The sequence below is a fragment of the Canis lupus genome, chromosome 3 (genome assembly GCF_003254725.2).
Source record: "Canis lupus dingo isolate Sandy chromosome 3, ASM325472v2, whole genome shotgun sequence".
Lineage (NCBI taxonomy): Eukaryota > Metazoa > Chordata > Mammalia > Carnivora > Canidae > Canis > Canis lupus.
Genome location: NC_064245.1, coordinates 26,181,778 through 26,194,956, shown reverse-complemented (window position 1 = coordinate 26,194,956; position 13,179 = coordinate 26,181,778). Strand labels below are relative to the sequence as shown.

The following is a 13,179-nucleotide window of genomic DNA, read 5'->3' as shown; positions in this document are numbered from 1 at the left end:
ATTGTACAGTTTTTAATAGTGAAAGTGTTTTGTTTTTGTTTTTAGGTAAAATGGAAAAAACACTCAGCTGCTCAGTGAGGCAGAGATAAAATATCCCACAAAAAAATAAACAAATAAATAAATAAAAGCACCGATGGGAGGGAGAGTACCCCTAGGCCATCAATTTGTGAACACACAACTTGTGGTACAAGACAGGTGCATTGTTGCAGACCCACGGTCCAGAGAAGGATTTTCTTTCTTTTTTTTTTATTTTTTGAGAAGGATTTTCTTTGATTAAAAAATACATAACAATAAACACTTCATGGCAAACCACTGTAATGATCAGTGACTAGAGGGAATGAAAAGTCTGTCTAGCAGAGTCAAATCCTGGCACTTCCTGGGGCTTTCACTGGCTCTCTCCTGCAGCTGCCGGCACGTTTTTTCTTTTCCACTTACAGTGTATAACAGGGGTCTCAGTTTTCTGGTCGTACTTGTGAGGTTTGTTAATCAAATGAATCTCGAGTCCTACCTGGGGTATCTAGTGAATCTACAACAGCAGGGCCTCCGGCGACTTTCTGCGGCGGGGAAGGGGGGGGCAGCAAGTCTCCCTTGTTTTGTTTTGTTTTGTTTTGTTTTCTCATTGAAAACTCTGTGCTCAACGTTTAGTTGCTTTGCCCTTAACCCTGAGAAATCCCAGTCCTTGAGCGGGAATTAATAGCACCTGGGAAGGGGGACGCCCTCATTAACCTTCTCCTCTGGTTTAAGTACAACAGTGAGTCCGATGGAAAAGTGAAGGTCGACTGGTAGGCAAGCCACCTTGTGACTGCACCCACTGCCATGGGAGTGCACTGATGGAGACTGTGGCGGGGGAGTTGTGAGTTGGTAGGAATGGGTTTGTGAAAGTGCATGAGTTTGCATGAATATGTCTTTGTGTCTTTGTAAGTGCTTGTGTAGGAGTATGTGTATGTCTGTGTATGCATTATTTTGAGTGAATGTGTCTGCATCTGTATGTTCATGTGTGTCTGCGCATGATCATCTATGAATGCATGAATATAGACGTGCGGATGTGCGTGCGTTTATGTGGAATTGGCACGAGTGCGTATGTGTGTGCTGTGTGTGAGTATGGTTTGTGTGCGTAAGCGTGTGTGTGGGTGAGCGTCAACAGTGTGTGTGCGCGCGTGCGGTTGCTTGTGTAAGTGTGTGATTGTATCTGGGTTTGCATCTTGGAGTGAAGTGCACACTGTGGTGTGTGTGCATATATGAGTGCACAGTTCTCTGCGTGAGTGTCGTGTGTGCGTGTGTGTGCGTGACCGAGTGTGTGGCTGTGTGCGTATTCCTGCCCGTGCGGGTGTGAGCGTGCAAACGCGAGCGCGGCGTGGCGACCGCGCGCGTGTGTCCGCGTGCACACGTGTGCCCGCGAGCGCACCCGTCGGCCGGCGCGGGCGGGCGGGGGGCGGGCGCGCGTGGGAGCGGGGTGCTGCGCCGCGCGCCCGGCCCTCGGCTCCCCGCCGCTCCCCGCCGCCGCCCTTGCCCTCCCGCCGGCCCCCAAGCCGCTTACGGCTCGTCTCCCACGTGACGCGCTCCCTCGGCTGCCGGAGCCAGGGCCCCGAGGACAGTCGTCCCCGGGCTGCGCGCGCCGCGGGGCTCGGGCTCCCGCCACTTCGGCCGGGGCGGCGACGCGCCCGGCGCCCTCTCGGGCCGCCTTCCCGCGGGCGTCGGGACCGGCCCTGGCCGCAGCCCGGCGCCCCCCGCGGCCCCCGCGGCCCCCGCGGCCCCCGCGGCCCGGGGCGCCCTCCGCCGGCCGGGAGATGGCAGCGAGGCGGCGCTGAGCCCCGCGCCCTCGCCATGCAGAAGAGCGTGCGCTACAACGAGGGGCACGCCCTGCACCTGGCCTTCCTGGCCCGCAAGGAGGGCACCAAGCGCGGCTTCCTGAGCAAGAGGGCGGCCGAGGCGAGCCGCTGGCACGAGAAGTGGTTCGCCCTCTACCAGAATGTGCTCTTCTACTTCGAGGGCGAGCAGAGCGGCCGCCCGGCGGGCATGTACCTCCTGGAGGGCTGCAGCTGCGAGCGCACGCCCGCGCCGCCCCGGGCCGGGGTCGGGCCGCCCGGCGCCCGGGACGCGCTGGACAAGCAGGTACCGCGCGCCCTCCCCGCGCGCCTGCCCGGCCCCGACCCCCCGTACCCCCGGCCCCGACCCCCTGTGCCCGCCCCCCCGTCCCCGTTCCCCCGCCCCCCCGTCCCGCCGCTCGCCCTGCGCGGCTGCCCGTCCCCGTCCCCCCGTCCGCACCCCGCCCCGCCAGGGCTCCCCGTACCCCCGGCCCCGTCCCCCCGTGTCCGCCCCCCCGCCCCGCCAGGGCTCCCCGTACCCCCGTCCCTGTCCCCGTCCCCCCGTGTCCGCCCCCCCGCCCCGCCAGGGCTCCCCATACCGCCGTCCCCGTCGCCCCGTGTCCGCCCCCCCGCCCCCCCGCCCCTGTCCCGGTCCCCGTCCCGCCGCTCGCCCCGCGCGCCTGCCCGTCCCCGTCCCCTCATCCGCCTCCCCGTCCCCCCCGTCCCCCCGACCCCGTCCCGCTCCCCGTCCCGCCGCTCGCCCCGCGCGCCTGCCCGTCCCCGTCCCTCCGTCCCCCCCACCCCGTCCCGCTCCGCGTCCCGCCGCTCGCCTGCCCGTCCCCGTCCCCCCGTCCGCCCCCCCGTCCCCCCGACCCCGTCCCGCCGCTCGCCCCGCGCGCCTGCCCGTCCCCCCCACGGGAACCCGGGCTCCGCTTCCCGGCTTCGGCGCCCCGGAGAGCCGGCGGGTCTCTCCGGTCGCGGGCGAACCGCGCACCCGTCCCCTCCGCCCGGCTCGGGAGGGCCTGGGGCGGGGACGCGCGTCGACACCTGTTGGGCTCCGAGGCCGCCGCCGCCGCGGCTGCAGGAGTCCGCGCCCCCCGCCCCCCGCCCGGCCGCGTCCCCGCACGGGTCCTCCGGCTGCCTGCGCCGCGGCCAGCGGGCCCGGGGAGGACCGGCGCTCGCTCTCGGCGCTTCTCACTGTTGTTGGTTTGTTGTTTTTGGTGGTTTTTGTCAGTTTGCTGTGCTGACATTTGACCCGCGGGTCCCCCCGGGGTGAGTGTGTGCGGGGCGCCCTGGGGAGGAGGACGTGCTCGCCCCCGCCTGCCGCGTCCCCGCCCGGGCGCGTCTCGGAAGGACGCCTCTCTGTGCTTTTCAGTGAAAGCTTTGAAAATAAATGTGACCTTTTTTTTTTTTATCCTGGGTCACAATTTTATTAGTTTTCTTGTGTGTGCGTTCAGAGCGGAAAAAACACCCCCCCCTGTAGATTTAGGAACTCCTGCCCACCCCACCCCACCCACCCCACCCCTTCCTGCAAATGAGAAATTGCTTTAAAAAAATTTTTTTTCCCCCAATCACCATTCGGTCATTAAAGTTAGAGCAGCAGACTACTTTCTGCTCTCAACTGTTCTCACTTTGCTTCTTGAGCTCCGCCTGGAGAAAGAGACGATGGTCTTTGCTGGGGCAGAAAAAGGTGTCGCCGCCGATTTTCCCTGCGGCTCTGGCTGCTGCGGCGCTAGCGCGCGGGGGGGGAGGGGCGGGGGGGGCGCCAGGTGCCTGCGGAGCCCGGGCTCCCAAGACCTGCGCCAGGTGGACGGCGGGTCCCGCCAGAGCGACCGGAAGCTCGGGGATGCTTTTTTCCACTTTGGCTTCACTATAAATCATTAACAGACTTGATTGATTATGAACTTGTTACATCGCACATAAATCGGATATTTAAAGGATACGCCCTTTGGCCCTTTGAAGGCATGTTGAGGGTTATTTGAGAAACGGACTTTCAGTGTTGTAGATACAGACACCGGAAATAGAAGTTTAAATTTCAAGTGTGCATTTTAGAATTTAAGAGCACGAAAAGGGTGCTGAGGAAGCAGTTTTTTTACAGTGTCCCCCCCCCCTTTTTTTTCTATTGGTGAGATTTTTTTTCCCGAAGACCTGTGTTCCAAGGCCCCACAGAAGCCAAAAATAATAGGTTCTTAAGTGTTACTATGTGCAAAAGAAAATAGGTACTTTGAATTACCCTGAATCTATATCATTGACTTAATTCCAAACTATTTTTTTCTCCTTGTATTTATACTAATATCAGGAGACAACCACTTTCTTTTCTTTCCTTCCTTCCTTCGAGCTGAGGGTGTGAATATGTTACTTGCTGCAACTTATCTGGCTGGCTGACCAGTTAATCTATGAAAACCAACATTTTTCTTTTTTCTTTTAATTTTTATTTATTTATGATAGTCACAGAGAGAGAGAGAGAGAGAGAGAGAGAGAGAGAGAGAGAGAGAGGCAGAGACACAGGCAGAGGGAGAAGCAGGCTCCACGCACCGGGAGCCCGACCTGGGATTCGATCCCGGGTCTCCAGGATCGCCCCTGGGCCAAAGGCAGGCGCCAATCCGCTGAGCCACACAGGGATCCCCATCCAACATTTTTCTACTTGAAAAATATCTGGACTCTCCTCTTCAGGACAGTTTTCTTTACAATACACTTTAATTGATGTAATCTCCAGGTAGTATGACTTTTTATGCCACTTTCTAAGAGAAGTCCTAAACAGGTCATCCTAGCACAAGAAAAAAAAAATTCTGTTGGGCATACAAGTTATGAGTATTTCTCTTTTATTCGGTACATCTTTAAGGGGTTAGAAACTGGAACCTTCGGTGTGTGGTGTGTGGAAAAACAGATACGGAGAACAAGCATTTCAAAATGGATTAGGAGTTGGATTGGGAGATCTTGTCTTCTGTTAGACACGCTCCTGTGACTTAGGTTAGCTGAGCAGATTGCTGCTTTTCTCCAGCGCTGCCTGCACGGGTGCGTATGAAGAATTAAGAAGAAACTGCAAAGATAAGAAACAAGAAGCAGCATCCTATCTTTAACCTACAGTTTATGCAGTGGGTTCCCTTCCAGTTCATTTGTGTTGCTACATGCTCACGTTTTTCTCAAGCACCTAGACTGGAAACTGGCAAAGGTGGTGCACTGAGCAGGGGCCATGTGTAGGTCTGCTTCTCTAAATGTGCTTCTGGAGCTTTCTGAACACATACCTCTATCAACCCCAGAAACAGCTGTAGGTTAGGGCTTGCAGCAGGACTTAGGGAGGCAGCATAGGTTTCTTCCACCACGTTGCTGTGACTTCCCTACACAAAACCCTCAACAGTTCTTTTTTTTTTTTCTGTGAATGAAATCCTTCTCCTAATATTTAAAAATTAAGAGTTTGGCGAAGGTTTCAAGTTGCCTTCCGATAATGACATTTCCTGTTTCTAATGTTACAACAGCAGCATGAGCTTTTGCTGTGTAGAGGATGTGCCGGACTGTTCCACAAGACCGAAAGATTACCAGCCTCTGTAATAAATCTTAAATCTGAGAAGCTAACGACAAGCAGGTGATCAAAGTGGACATCCTGGTAAATCAGTTAGATTAGCAGATGTGCAAACTACTGGTGACATCATTGCTAGACACGGAGACTTCTTATTTACAGCGGAGGGTGATGTATTGCAATGCTGTCGACACTTACTTACAGTTAATGTAATTTTTGCTCTAGCGTCCCTCCAATCGTTTTTGTGAGTCCTAAATGCTACTTATCTTTCAAATAATTCTTAAATTCTGATTAATTGTGTTTTTAGGTAAGCGATAAGAGGAAAACACTCATTGGTTTGCTTCTTCTAAAGAATTCAAAGTTGGTTGACAAAAGAACAATATTAAGGTTTTTTTTGTAACCACTAATACAGTAGTTTTTAAAAAACTATTTCCAGTTAAGAAGAAGAAAGACAGGTGTTTTTCCACTTTCCAAATGTGTCTAGGTTGAAGGAATATTTACATAATGCCCCAGTTTTTCAAGAGTGTCCCAAAGACTTCACTTTGGTTAGGTTCTTGGTTGATTGTAAGGCTCTCAAATTAAGTTTCCATCGTGGCTACTTTTTTAGGTACTTTTTAGGTGCTATAAGCAAAATAGTTCAGCTAAAAAAATTTCAAGGAGTGGTTCTTTTCTTGAACGTGTATGTTGGTGACACTACTTTCTAAAGAAATCTCCATTTATGTGAAATGAAAAATTTACTTTTCATTCTACGTAAAGGTGTTCAAGGGGACTGGGAATATGAGCTTAAATAGTGCCTTCTGTGCGCCGGGCTCTGTGTGATCCTCCACCATCATGTCTAGCATGAACCTCACTTCAGCTCTGAGAAATTGGTAGTACTTTTTTCGTTTGCAGCTGTGCCAGCACTGAAACTGAGAGCATTCTAGGGAGGTGAGGGTGATCGGAGTGCAACTCCAAGTATGAAGGTTGAGTAATCCTGAAGTGTGCCTTAGGAAGGATGCTACCCTAAGTTGATTGAGCTTCAAGAAATTTAAAATCTGGTTCCCCCCAGGTGGCTCAGTGGTTGAGGGTCTGCCTTTGGCCCAGGGCGTGATCCTGGGGTCCTGGGATCGAGTCCCGCATTGGGTTCCCCACAGGGAGCCTGTCTCTCCTTCTGCCTGTGTGTCTCCTTCTCTCTCTGTGTCTCTCATGAATAAATAAAATCTTAAACAACAAAAAAAGAAATTTAAAATCTGAGGAGTGCCTGAGTGGCTCAGGTGATGATCCTCGGGGTCCTGGGATCAAGCCCTGCATTGGGCATTGGGAATTGAGCTCCCTGCACATCGAGGAATTTGGTTCTGTCTCTCCCTCTACACCTCCTTGCCCCACCCCCCACCCCCCATAGTGCATGCTCCCTCTTACAAATACATGAGTAAAATCTTTTAAAAAAAGAAAAAGATTTAAAATCTAAGCGGGATGGGGGTTGGGATCATAGTATGTGAATCCCTATTTTGTTTATTCTTATTTCCCTTTAAAAACTATTTACAGGGTAGCTGAAATTCTCAAGAAATGTAATTGCAGACCATTGCATTTTGGGGCGCCTGGGTGGCTTCAGTTGGTTGAGAGTCTGCCTTTGGCTCAGATCATGATCTCGGGGTCTTGGGATTGAGACTCGTGTCAGGGGGGGGTCCTTGCTCAGTGGGGAGTCTGCTTCTCCTTCTCCTTCTGCCTGCCACTCCCCCTGCTTGTGCTGTCTTGCACACACTCTGTCAGATAAATGAAAATTTAAAAAACACAACTATTTACAGTAGTTACAATTCTTGAGAAATGCAATTGCAGACCATTGCATTTTTAAAGAAAAATGAGACTTATGTGTAAACAAACAATTTTACGTGGCATTCATTTCCTTCGGTAGGGGATCTTTAGAAATATTTGCACTTAAGTGAAAGTACATGTCGATTAGTCTGGTCCATTGAAGTGGCTGTATATGTCTTGCCGGCTGGCAGGCATATAGGAACAAAGCTGTATTTATTCTTATTTTCTTGGTAATGTTAAGTGTTCTAGTCACCCTGATTCCAGTTGTTTTTGGAGTAAAACATCTTCGTTCTGGAGGCTTAAAGTAGTAGATACTTGTCATATTCATACTGAGTTAAACATGTTGATTTAATTTTCAAAAGATTAAAGGTTATGTGATTTCCCCTGTCACCTCATTACTAGCCAGTCATTTTAGCCTTCCTAGCTTGACCACAAGTGGAGGGTTTTAATCGTTTTATGGAATTAGGCAGAGCTATAAGCAAGCCCTGGAATACTTGTGGAGGGTGGGGAGTGTGGATGGTGGATGTTAAGTCTAGTTCATGTTGTTTAATTGGTAATATAAAAACCAGCTCAATATTTTCTTTTCGACCTTTGCTTATTGAACACAAGTGAAGGGAAAATGGAATAAAAATATTTACTAAATCCTATAAAAAGTTGTAAAGTCTAACTTAAAGAGAAATGATTTATTACTTGAATTTTGTAATCATTCATTTAAATTTAAATGAAGAAAAATAATCTATGGATTAGCAAAACAGTTATTTTCATTTTGGCTACACTAAACCTTATTATTTATATTATTGTAATATCTGTTTTCTTTGGGAATTAAAAACATAGAGATATTTTCTTCTCACTGGGTGATAAGCTGTAAAGCATGTGTAATAACCACAGATTTCTGGTTTTTAGTAAGCAAATGTTAATAGTTGATTAAAGCAACTGATATTTTTGTGTGTTTAATACAGATTGTATTTTTAAGTTGATTTTGTTCATATTTTTTCAGTAAATATGCATGCTGTGGGGATCCCTGGGTGGCTCAGCAGTTTAGTGCCCGCCTTTGGCCCAGGGTGTGATTCTAAGGTCCTGGGATCGAGTCCCACATTGGGCTCCCTGCATGGAGCCTGCTTCTCCCTCTGCCTGCGTCTCTGCCTCTCTCTCTCTCTGTGTCTCTCATGAATGAATGAATAAATAAAATCTTTAAAAAGTATAATCATGCTGCAGTCAATATAGTTTTAATTCTGTAGAATATAAAGACTGACTCATTAAGATTACTTTGTGATGAAAGAAGCCAGATTGACAAACAATATGGCTTTACTTAAGTCTTACTTAAGTCCTAATTTTCACACTTTTAAAGTAGCTTTGAGTTTTCATGCCTGTTCATTTGTCCTATAAAAAGAGATATATGTGTATATGTGTGTTTATTACATTGTTATCTTCCATCATAAATATGAAACATTTGCTATGCACTTACATATTTTTGGAGTTTACAGATTTTTATATGTATTAAAGCATTTCAAGATGTGAATTGTAAATCCAATTTGTCTACAATTTAGGGAACTTTATTTTTCAGGACCAAGTATATAGAATTACTCTGTTGCATTAATCACTGAATAAATTTTTCTCTGAAATGTTTACCTTAATTCAAGTGTGTAGATATAGTAAAATCTTAGTTAATATTTAAATGAAACTAGAAGCTGATATTTGTTAGGCATCAAAATAGTACTGTGGCAAACATTTGTCTATTTGATAATATTTGGTCATTATTCTAAAAATTAATTATTCCAAAATTATTCATTATATAATAGCTAGTATAATTTTCAAAGATTAGCTGATTGAGAAGTTATAAATACATTATTACGGCTCCACCAAAGGGTATAGTTGAACTTTTGCCCAACAAATTCAAATATGGTTGTGTGTACATTCAGAAAAAAAAATACAGTAGCAAGATTTTTTTTCTGCTTGAGAAAACAGTATTAGTAGATGGAACAGAGATGCGGAAACTGCATATTCTCACTTTTCCTTTTTATTGGCATTTGAAAAACTTAACGATTCAATGAAAAATAAGGACTCAAATCATTTCCCTTAAAAGTCCTCACAATGAAAAAAAAAGTCCTCACAATGAATGCAAAATGCCCCAGATGCACTTTTTTTAAAAAAAAGATTTTATTTATTTATTCATGAGAGAGACAGAGCGAGAGAGACACAGAGACACAGGCAGAGGGAGAAGCCCCAGATGAACTTTTAAGGAGAAGGCAGAGAACACGCACACACACAAGTCTGACTTGATCCGTGTTTATTTAAATAATATTTTTCTTTTTTGAACAATAAGGGCCGAAGTGAGACAGTGGGGAGGCCAGCTTACTCCAAGGGCTTAAGGCTTAGGGTACGGTACGTCAATGAAAGCTACTTTCTCGGAAGACCTGAGATAACAGAGATAGAATGACATTTACCAAAAGCTACGATTAAAAATAAAACTCATCGATCCCTTAGTGCTGTTTCCTTTTTAAACATAGGCGGCAGTTTCTCGTAGTAACTCTGGCCCCGAGGTGCCACCTGCCTGGGGTCGGAGGGACTCCGCTTACCTGGACATCGCATTCTTTTCAGATTCCTGAAATGTTTTATTTTGTCGTTGGTCTGACTTGATGCAGACGACGCCTGATTCACTTCCTGCGCGGTGTCCCGAGCCCCTGCCTTTCGGGTGACCCGTGTTCCCCGGGCTCGTGCCGCCCCACGGACGGAGGCCCCAGCGCCTGGGGGCGACCTGCCCGCGACCCCCTGGCCCCTGCAGAGCCCGTGCGGGGGACCAGGTGCTCACATCCCAGGTGAATCTGCTGTCTTTAGGCTGATCAGTTTCGAGGGCCGGAGGCAGTGTGCGAGGGGTGGGGTTCAGGAGTCCCCCTCCCCGAGTGTCTGCCTCCTCTGGGCTGCGGACCCCTGGGCCTGAGCCTGACCCTGAGCTCGAGCCGGAGCCTGAGCCTGACCCTGACCCTAAGCCTGATCCTGACCCTGATCCTGACCCTGGGCCTGAGCCTGACCCCAAGCCTGAGCCTGACCCTGAGCCTGATCCTGACCCTGGGTCTGAGCTTGAGCCTGACCCCAACCCTGGGCCTGACCCCAACCCTGGGCCTGAGCCTGACCCTGGGCCTGAGCCTAACCCTGGGCCTGAGCCTGACCCCGAGCCTGACCCTGACCCTGACCCTGGGCCTGAGTGTGGCCCTGGGCCTAAGCCTGACCCTGAGCCTGAGCCTGAGCCTGGGCCTGAGCCTGACCCTGAGCCTGACCCTGCACCTGGGCCTGAGTGTGGCCTGGGCCTGAGCCTGACCCCAACCCTGACCCTGACCCTGGGCCTGAACCTGACCCTGGGCCTGATCCTGACCCCAACCCTGACCCTGACCCTGGGCCTGAGCCTAACCCTGGGCCTGAGCCTGACCCCGAGCCTGACCCTGACCCTGACCCTGGGCCTGAGTCTCACCCTGGGCCTGAGCCTGACCCTGACCCTGAGCCTGACCCTGGGCCTGAGCCTGACCCCAAGCCTGAGCCTGACCCTGGGCCTGAGCTTGAGCCTGAGCCTGACCCCAACCCTGACCCTGACCCTGGGCCTGAGCCTGACCCTGGGCCTGAGCCTGACCCCGAGCCTGACCCTGACCCTGACCCTGGGCCTGAGTCTCACCCTGGGCCTGACCCTGACCCTGAGCCTGACCCTGGGCCTGAGCCTGACCCCAAGCCTGAGCCTGACCCTGAGCCTGATCCTGACCCTGGGCCTGAGCTTGAGCCTGAGCCTGACCCCAACCCTGACCCTGACCCTGGGCCTGAGCCTGACCCTGGGCCTGACCTGGGCCTGGGCCTGAGCCTGACCCTGGGCCTGAGCCTGACCCCGAGCCTGAGCCTGACCCTGGGCCTGAGTGTGACCCTGGGCCTGAGCCTGATCCTGACCCTGAGCCTGAGCCTGACCCTGGGCCTGATCCTGACCCCGAGCCTGAGCCTGAGCCTGACCCTGGGCCTGGCCTGACCCCGAGCCTGAGCCTCAGCCTGACCCTGGGCCTGATCCTGACCCCGAGCCTGAGCCTGAGCCTGACCCTGGGCCTGAGCCTGACCCCGAGTCTGAGCCTGAGCCTGACCCTGGGCCTGAGCCTGAGCCTTGGTCTGAGCCTGAGCCTGAACCCGACCCTGACCCCGACCCTGACCCTGACCCTGAGCAATCCCTCCTCCGGACCTGGGCCCGCACCCCACTTGGGCACCAACAGGCTGCCGGCGCTGTCCCTGGTTCTCAGCACGGCCTCTCAGTTGTCTACTCGTTTGTCCACAGGTGTTTCTATTAAATCCTTTCTAATATAATTACTCTTTGGCTCTCTGCTTTTTGTTTTCATTACTTCAGTCATTTCAGAAGTTTTTTCTGCCTTCCTCTTTAAAAAATTTTCAACACAAAATCAAATAGTTCAGGGAGTGCCAATATACTCCTTACCCAGCTTCGACAATCTCCAACCTTCTGCTTTCTTGTTATCTCTTTTCCCTCCACACATGCTGCTTTTTTTTCTTTTTTTTTTTTTTCTCCTAGACTATTTTGGAGCAAGTCCCACACATTGTATTATTTCACTTGTAAATAAGGAAGTTTTTTTCTTTTTTTGCACAGACCTTGTTTGGCACTGAAGATTGTACTAGATGTGGCTCTGAAAAGAATGATCTTGGAGAGAGTCTATCATGTGCTTCTGTGTTAATGTGTGTTATTATAATAGTCATCTTGTTTCTTTGATATTATATTGATTTGATATTATTATAAAGGAAAAGACAAAAAAAAACTTAAGACAGTAGTTGTGAAGATATAAACATGGTGAAATGAACTTTTAAATAAATCCCAGTACGTTAAATCCAAAAGAAAAGAAATTTGAGATCAGTTGTTTGTGGCCATGGGGTAAAGATATTTTCATGTTCTGACCTCACGTTAGGGGAAATTAAATTATAGATGATTCTCTTACTGAGGGTTCTTCTCTGCTTTACTGAAGTCCTTTTTCCAAACTTTTACAGCTGTGTAGTTGAAGAGCCTTGTTTAGAGGAGAACGAGTGTTTCCTCCTGCGACATCCTTCATGCTTCTTCTAACTCAGTGTTCTGCATAGATTTGCAACAGTCAGGGCATCTTTCGTAAGCCAGTGTTTCATCAATCTTTCAAAACAAATCCTGAGGCCCAACAGCTAGTCAATGTTATTTTGAGGCAATTACTAAGGTTTCAATAAACAAGGGTGTAGTTTGCTTTCTCTAGTTTTGCTAAACTTGTCTAGGACTGGTTGGTTTCTGCTAATGTGATTATTTGCTTTAGGCCCTTTTGATTACAAGTTGTCTTGAATTAGGGTCACCTCTGTGTGTGGTGGGGGGACAGTGGGAATGCTGAAAGGCAATATAAGGGCGAGTCTCACTCTAGGACCTCTCTTGTGACCTCACTGATCTCTGGACACCGGTACTGGCTGCCCTGAACCTCATGGTGCTGACTTAACATAATGTGGTCCATTTCTCTTTCTTTTTTTCTGCTTTAATTCTCACTGCAGCATCTTTCATTCACTCCATCTATTCAGGCTAGTGGGAGGGAATCTGATTGGCTCAGTTTGCCTTTTTTAGGGCCCTACAAAACCAGCAGCCTCTGACCGATTCATGGGAGTGAGGGGCTGTGGGTTAGGTCATTTCATGGAAAGTTTGGGGAGTGTGATAGGCATCATTACTGACATGTCTAACGTACTCGTCAAGCTAATTAATGTTATTTTCACCAAACTAATACTTATTCGTGATAAGTCACCTTCTCTTCTTGCAGTAGTTTTATACCCTCGCTTTAGCAATAGGAACATTCCAGTAATATAATTACTGTCCTCTGGTCCTGATTGGCCTTATTGTTTAAGATTCATGTTCATCATTTTCCTTTACTTTTTAATATTTTGATGTTCAAAAATTATTTGAATGTTCTCTTAACAATGGATTAAATGCAAACCTATTTTTAAAGTATAGCAAACATACAGAACAATGCACAAATCCTGAGTGTGCCACTTGATGCAGTTTCACAAAGTGAATATATGCAAGCACCACCCAGA

The 13,179-nt window shown here is 49.3% G+C and overlaps 1 protein-coding gene across 3 annotated transcripts in view; it reads left to right on the top strand.

Moving 5' to 3' along the window:
- Nucleotides 1-1,764: 1,764 nt before the first annotated feature.
- The window catches only part of RASGRF2 (Ras protein specific guanine nucleotide releasing factor 2), a 237,898-nt gene continuing 226,483 nt past the window's right edge, over nucleotides 1,765-13,179 (top strand). The window contains exon 1 of one of the 3 annotated variants that reach the window (XM_049108314.1): nucleotides 1,765-2,112. In XM_049108314.1, coding sequence (XP_048964271.1) covers nucleotides 1,825-2,112 — 288 coding nt within the window. In that variant the 5' untranslated portion in view covers nucleotides 1,765-1,824. The remainder of the gene's footprint in view (nucleotides 2,113-13,179) is intronic. The other 2 variants (XM_025437016.3, XM_025437017.3) reach the window with 2 other exon arrangements.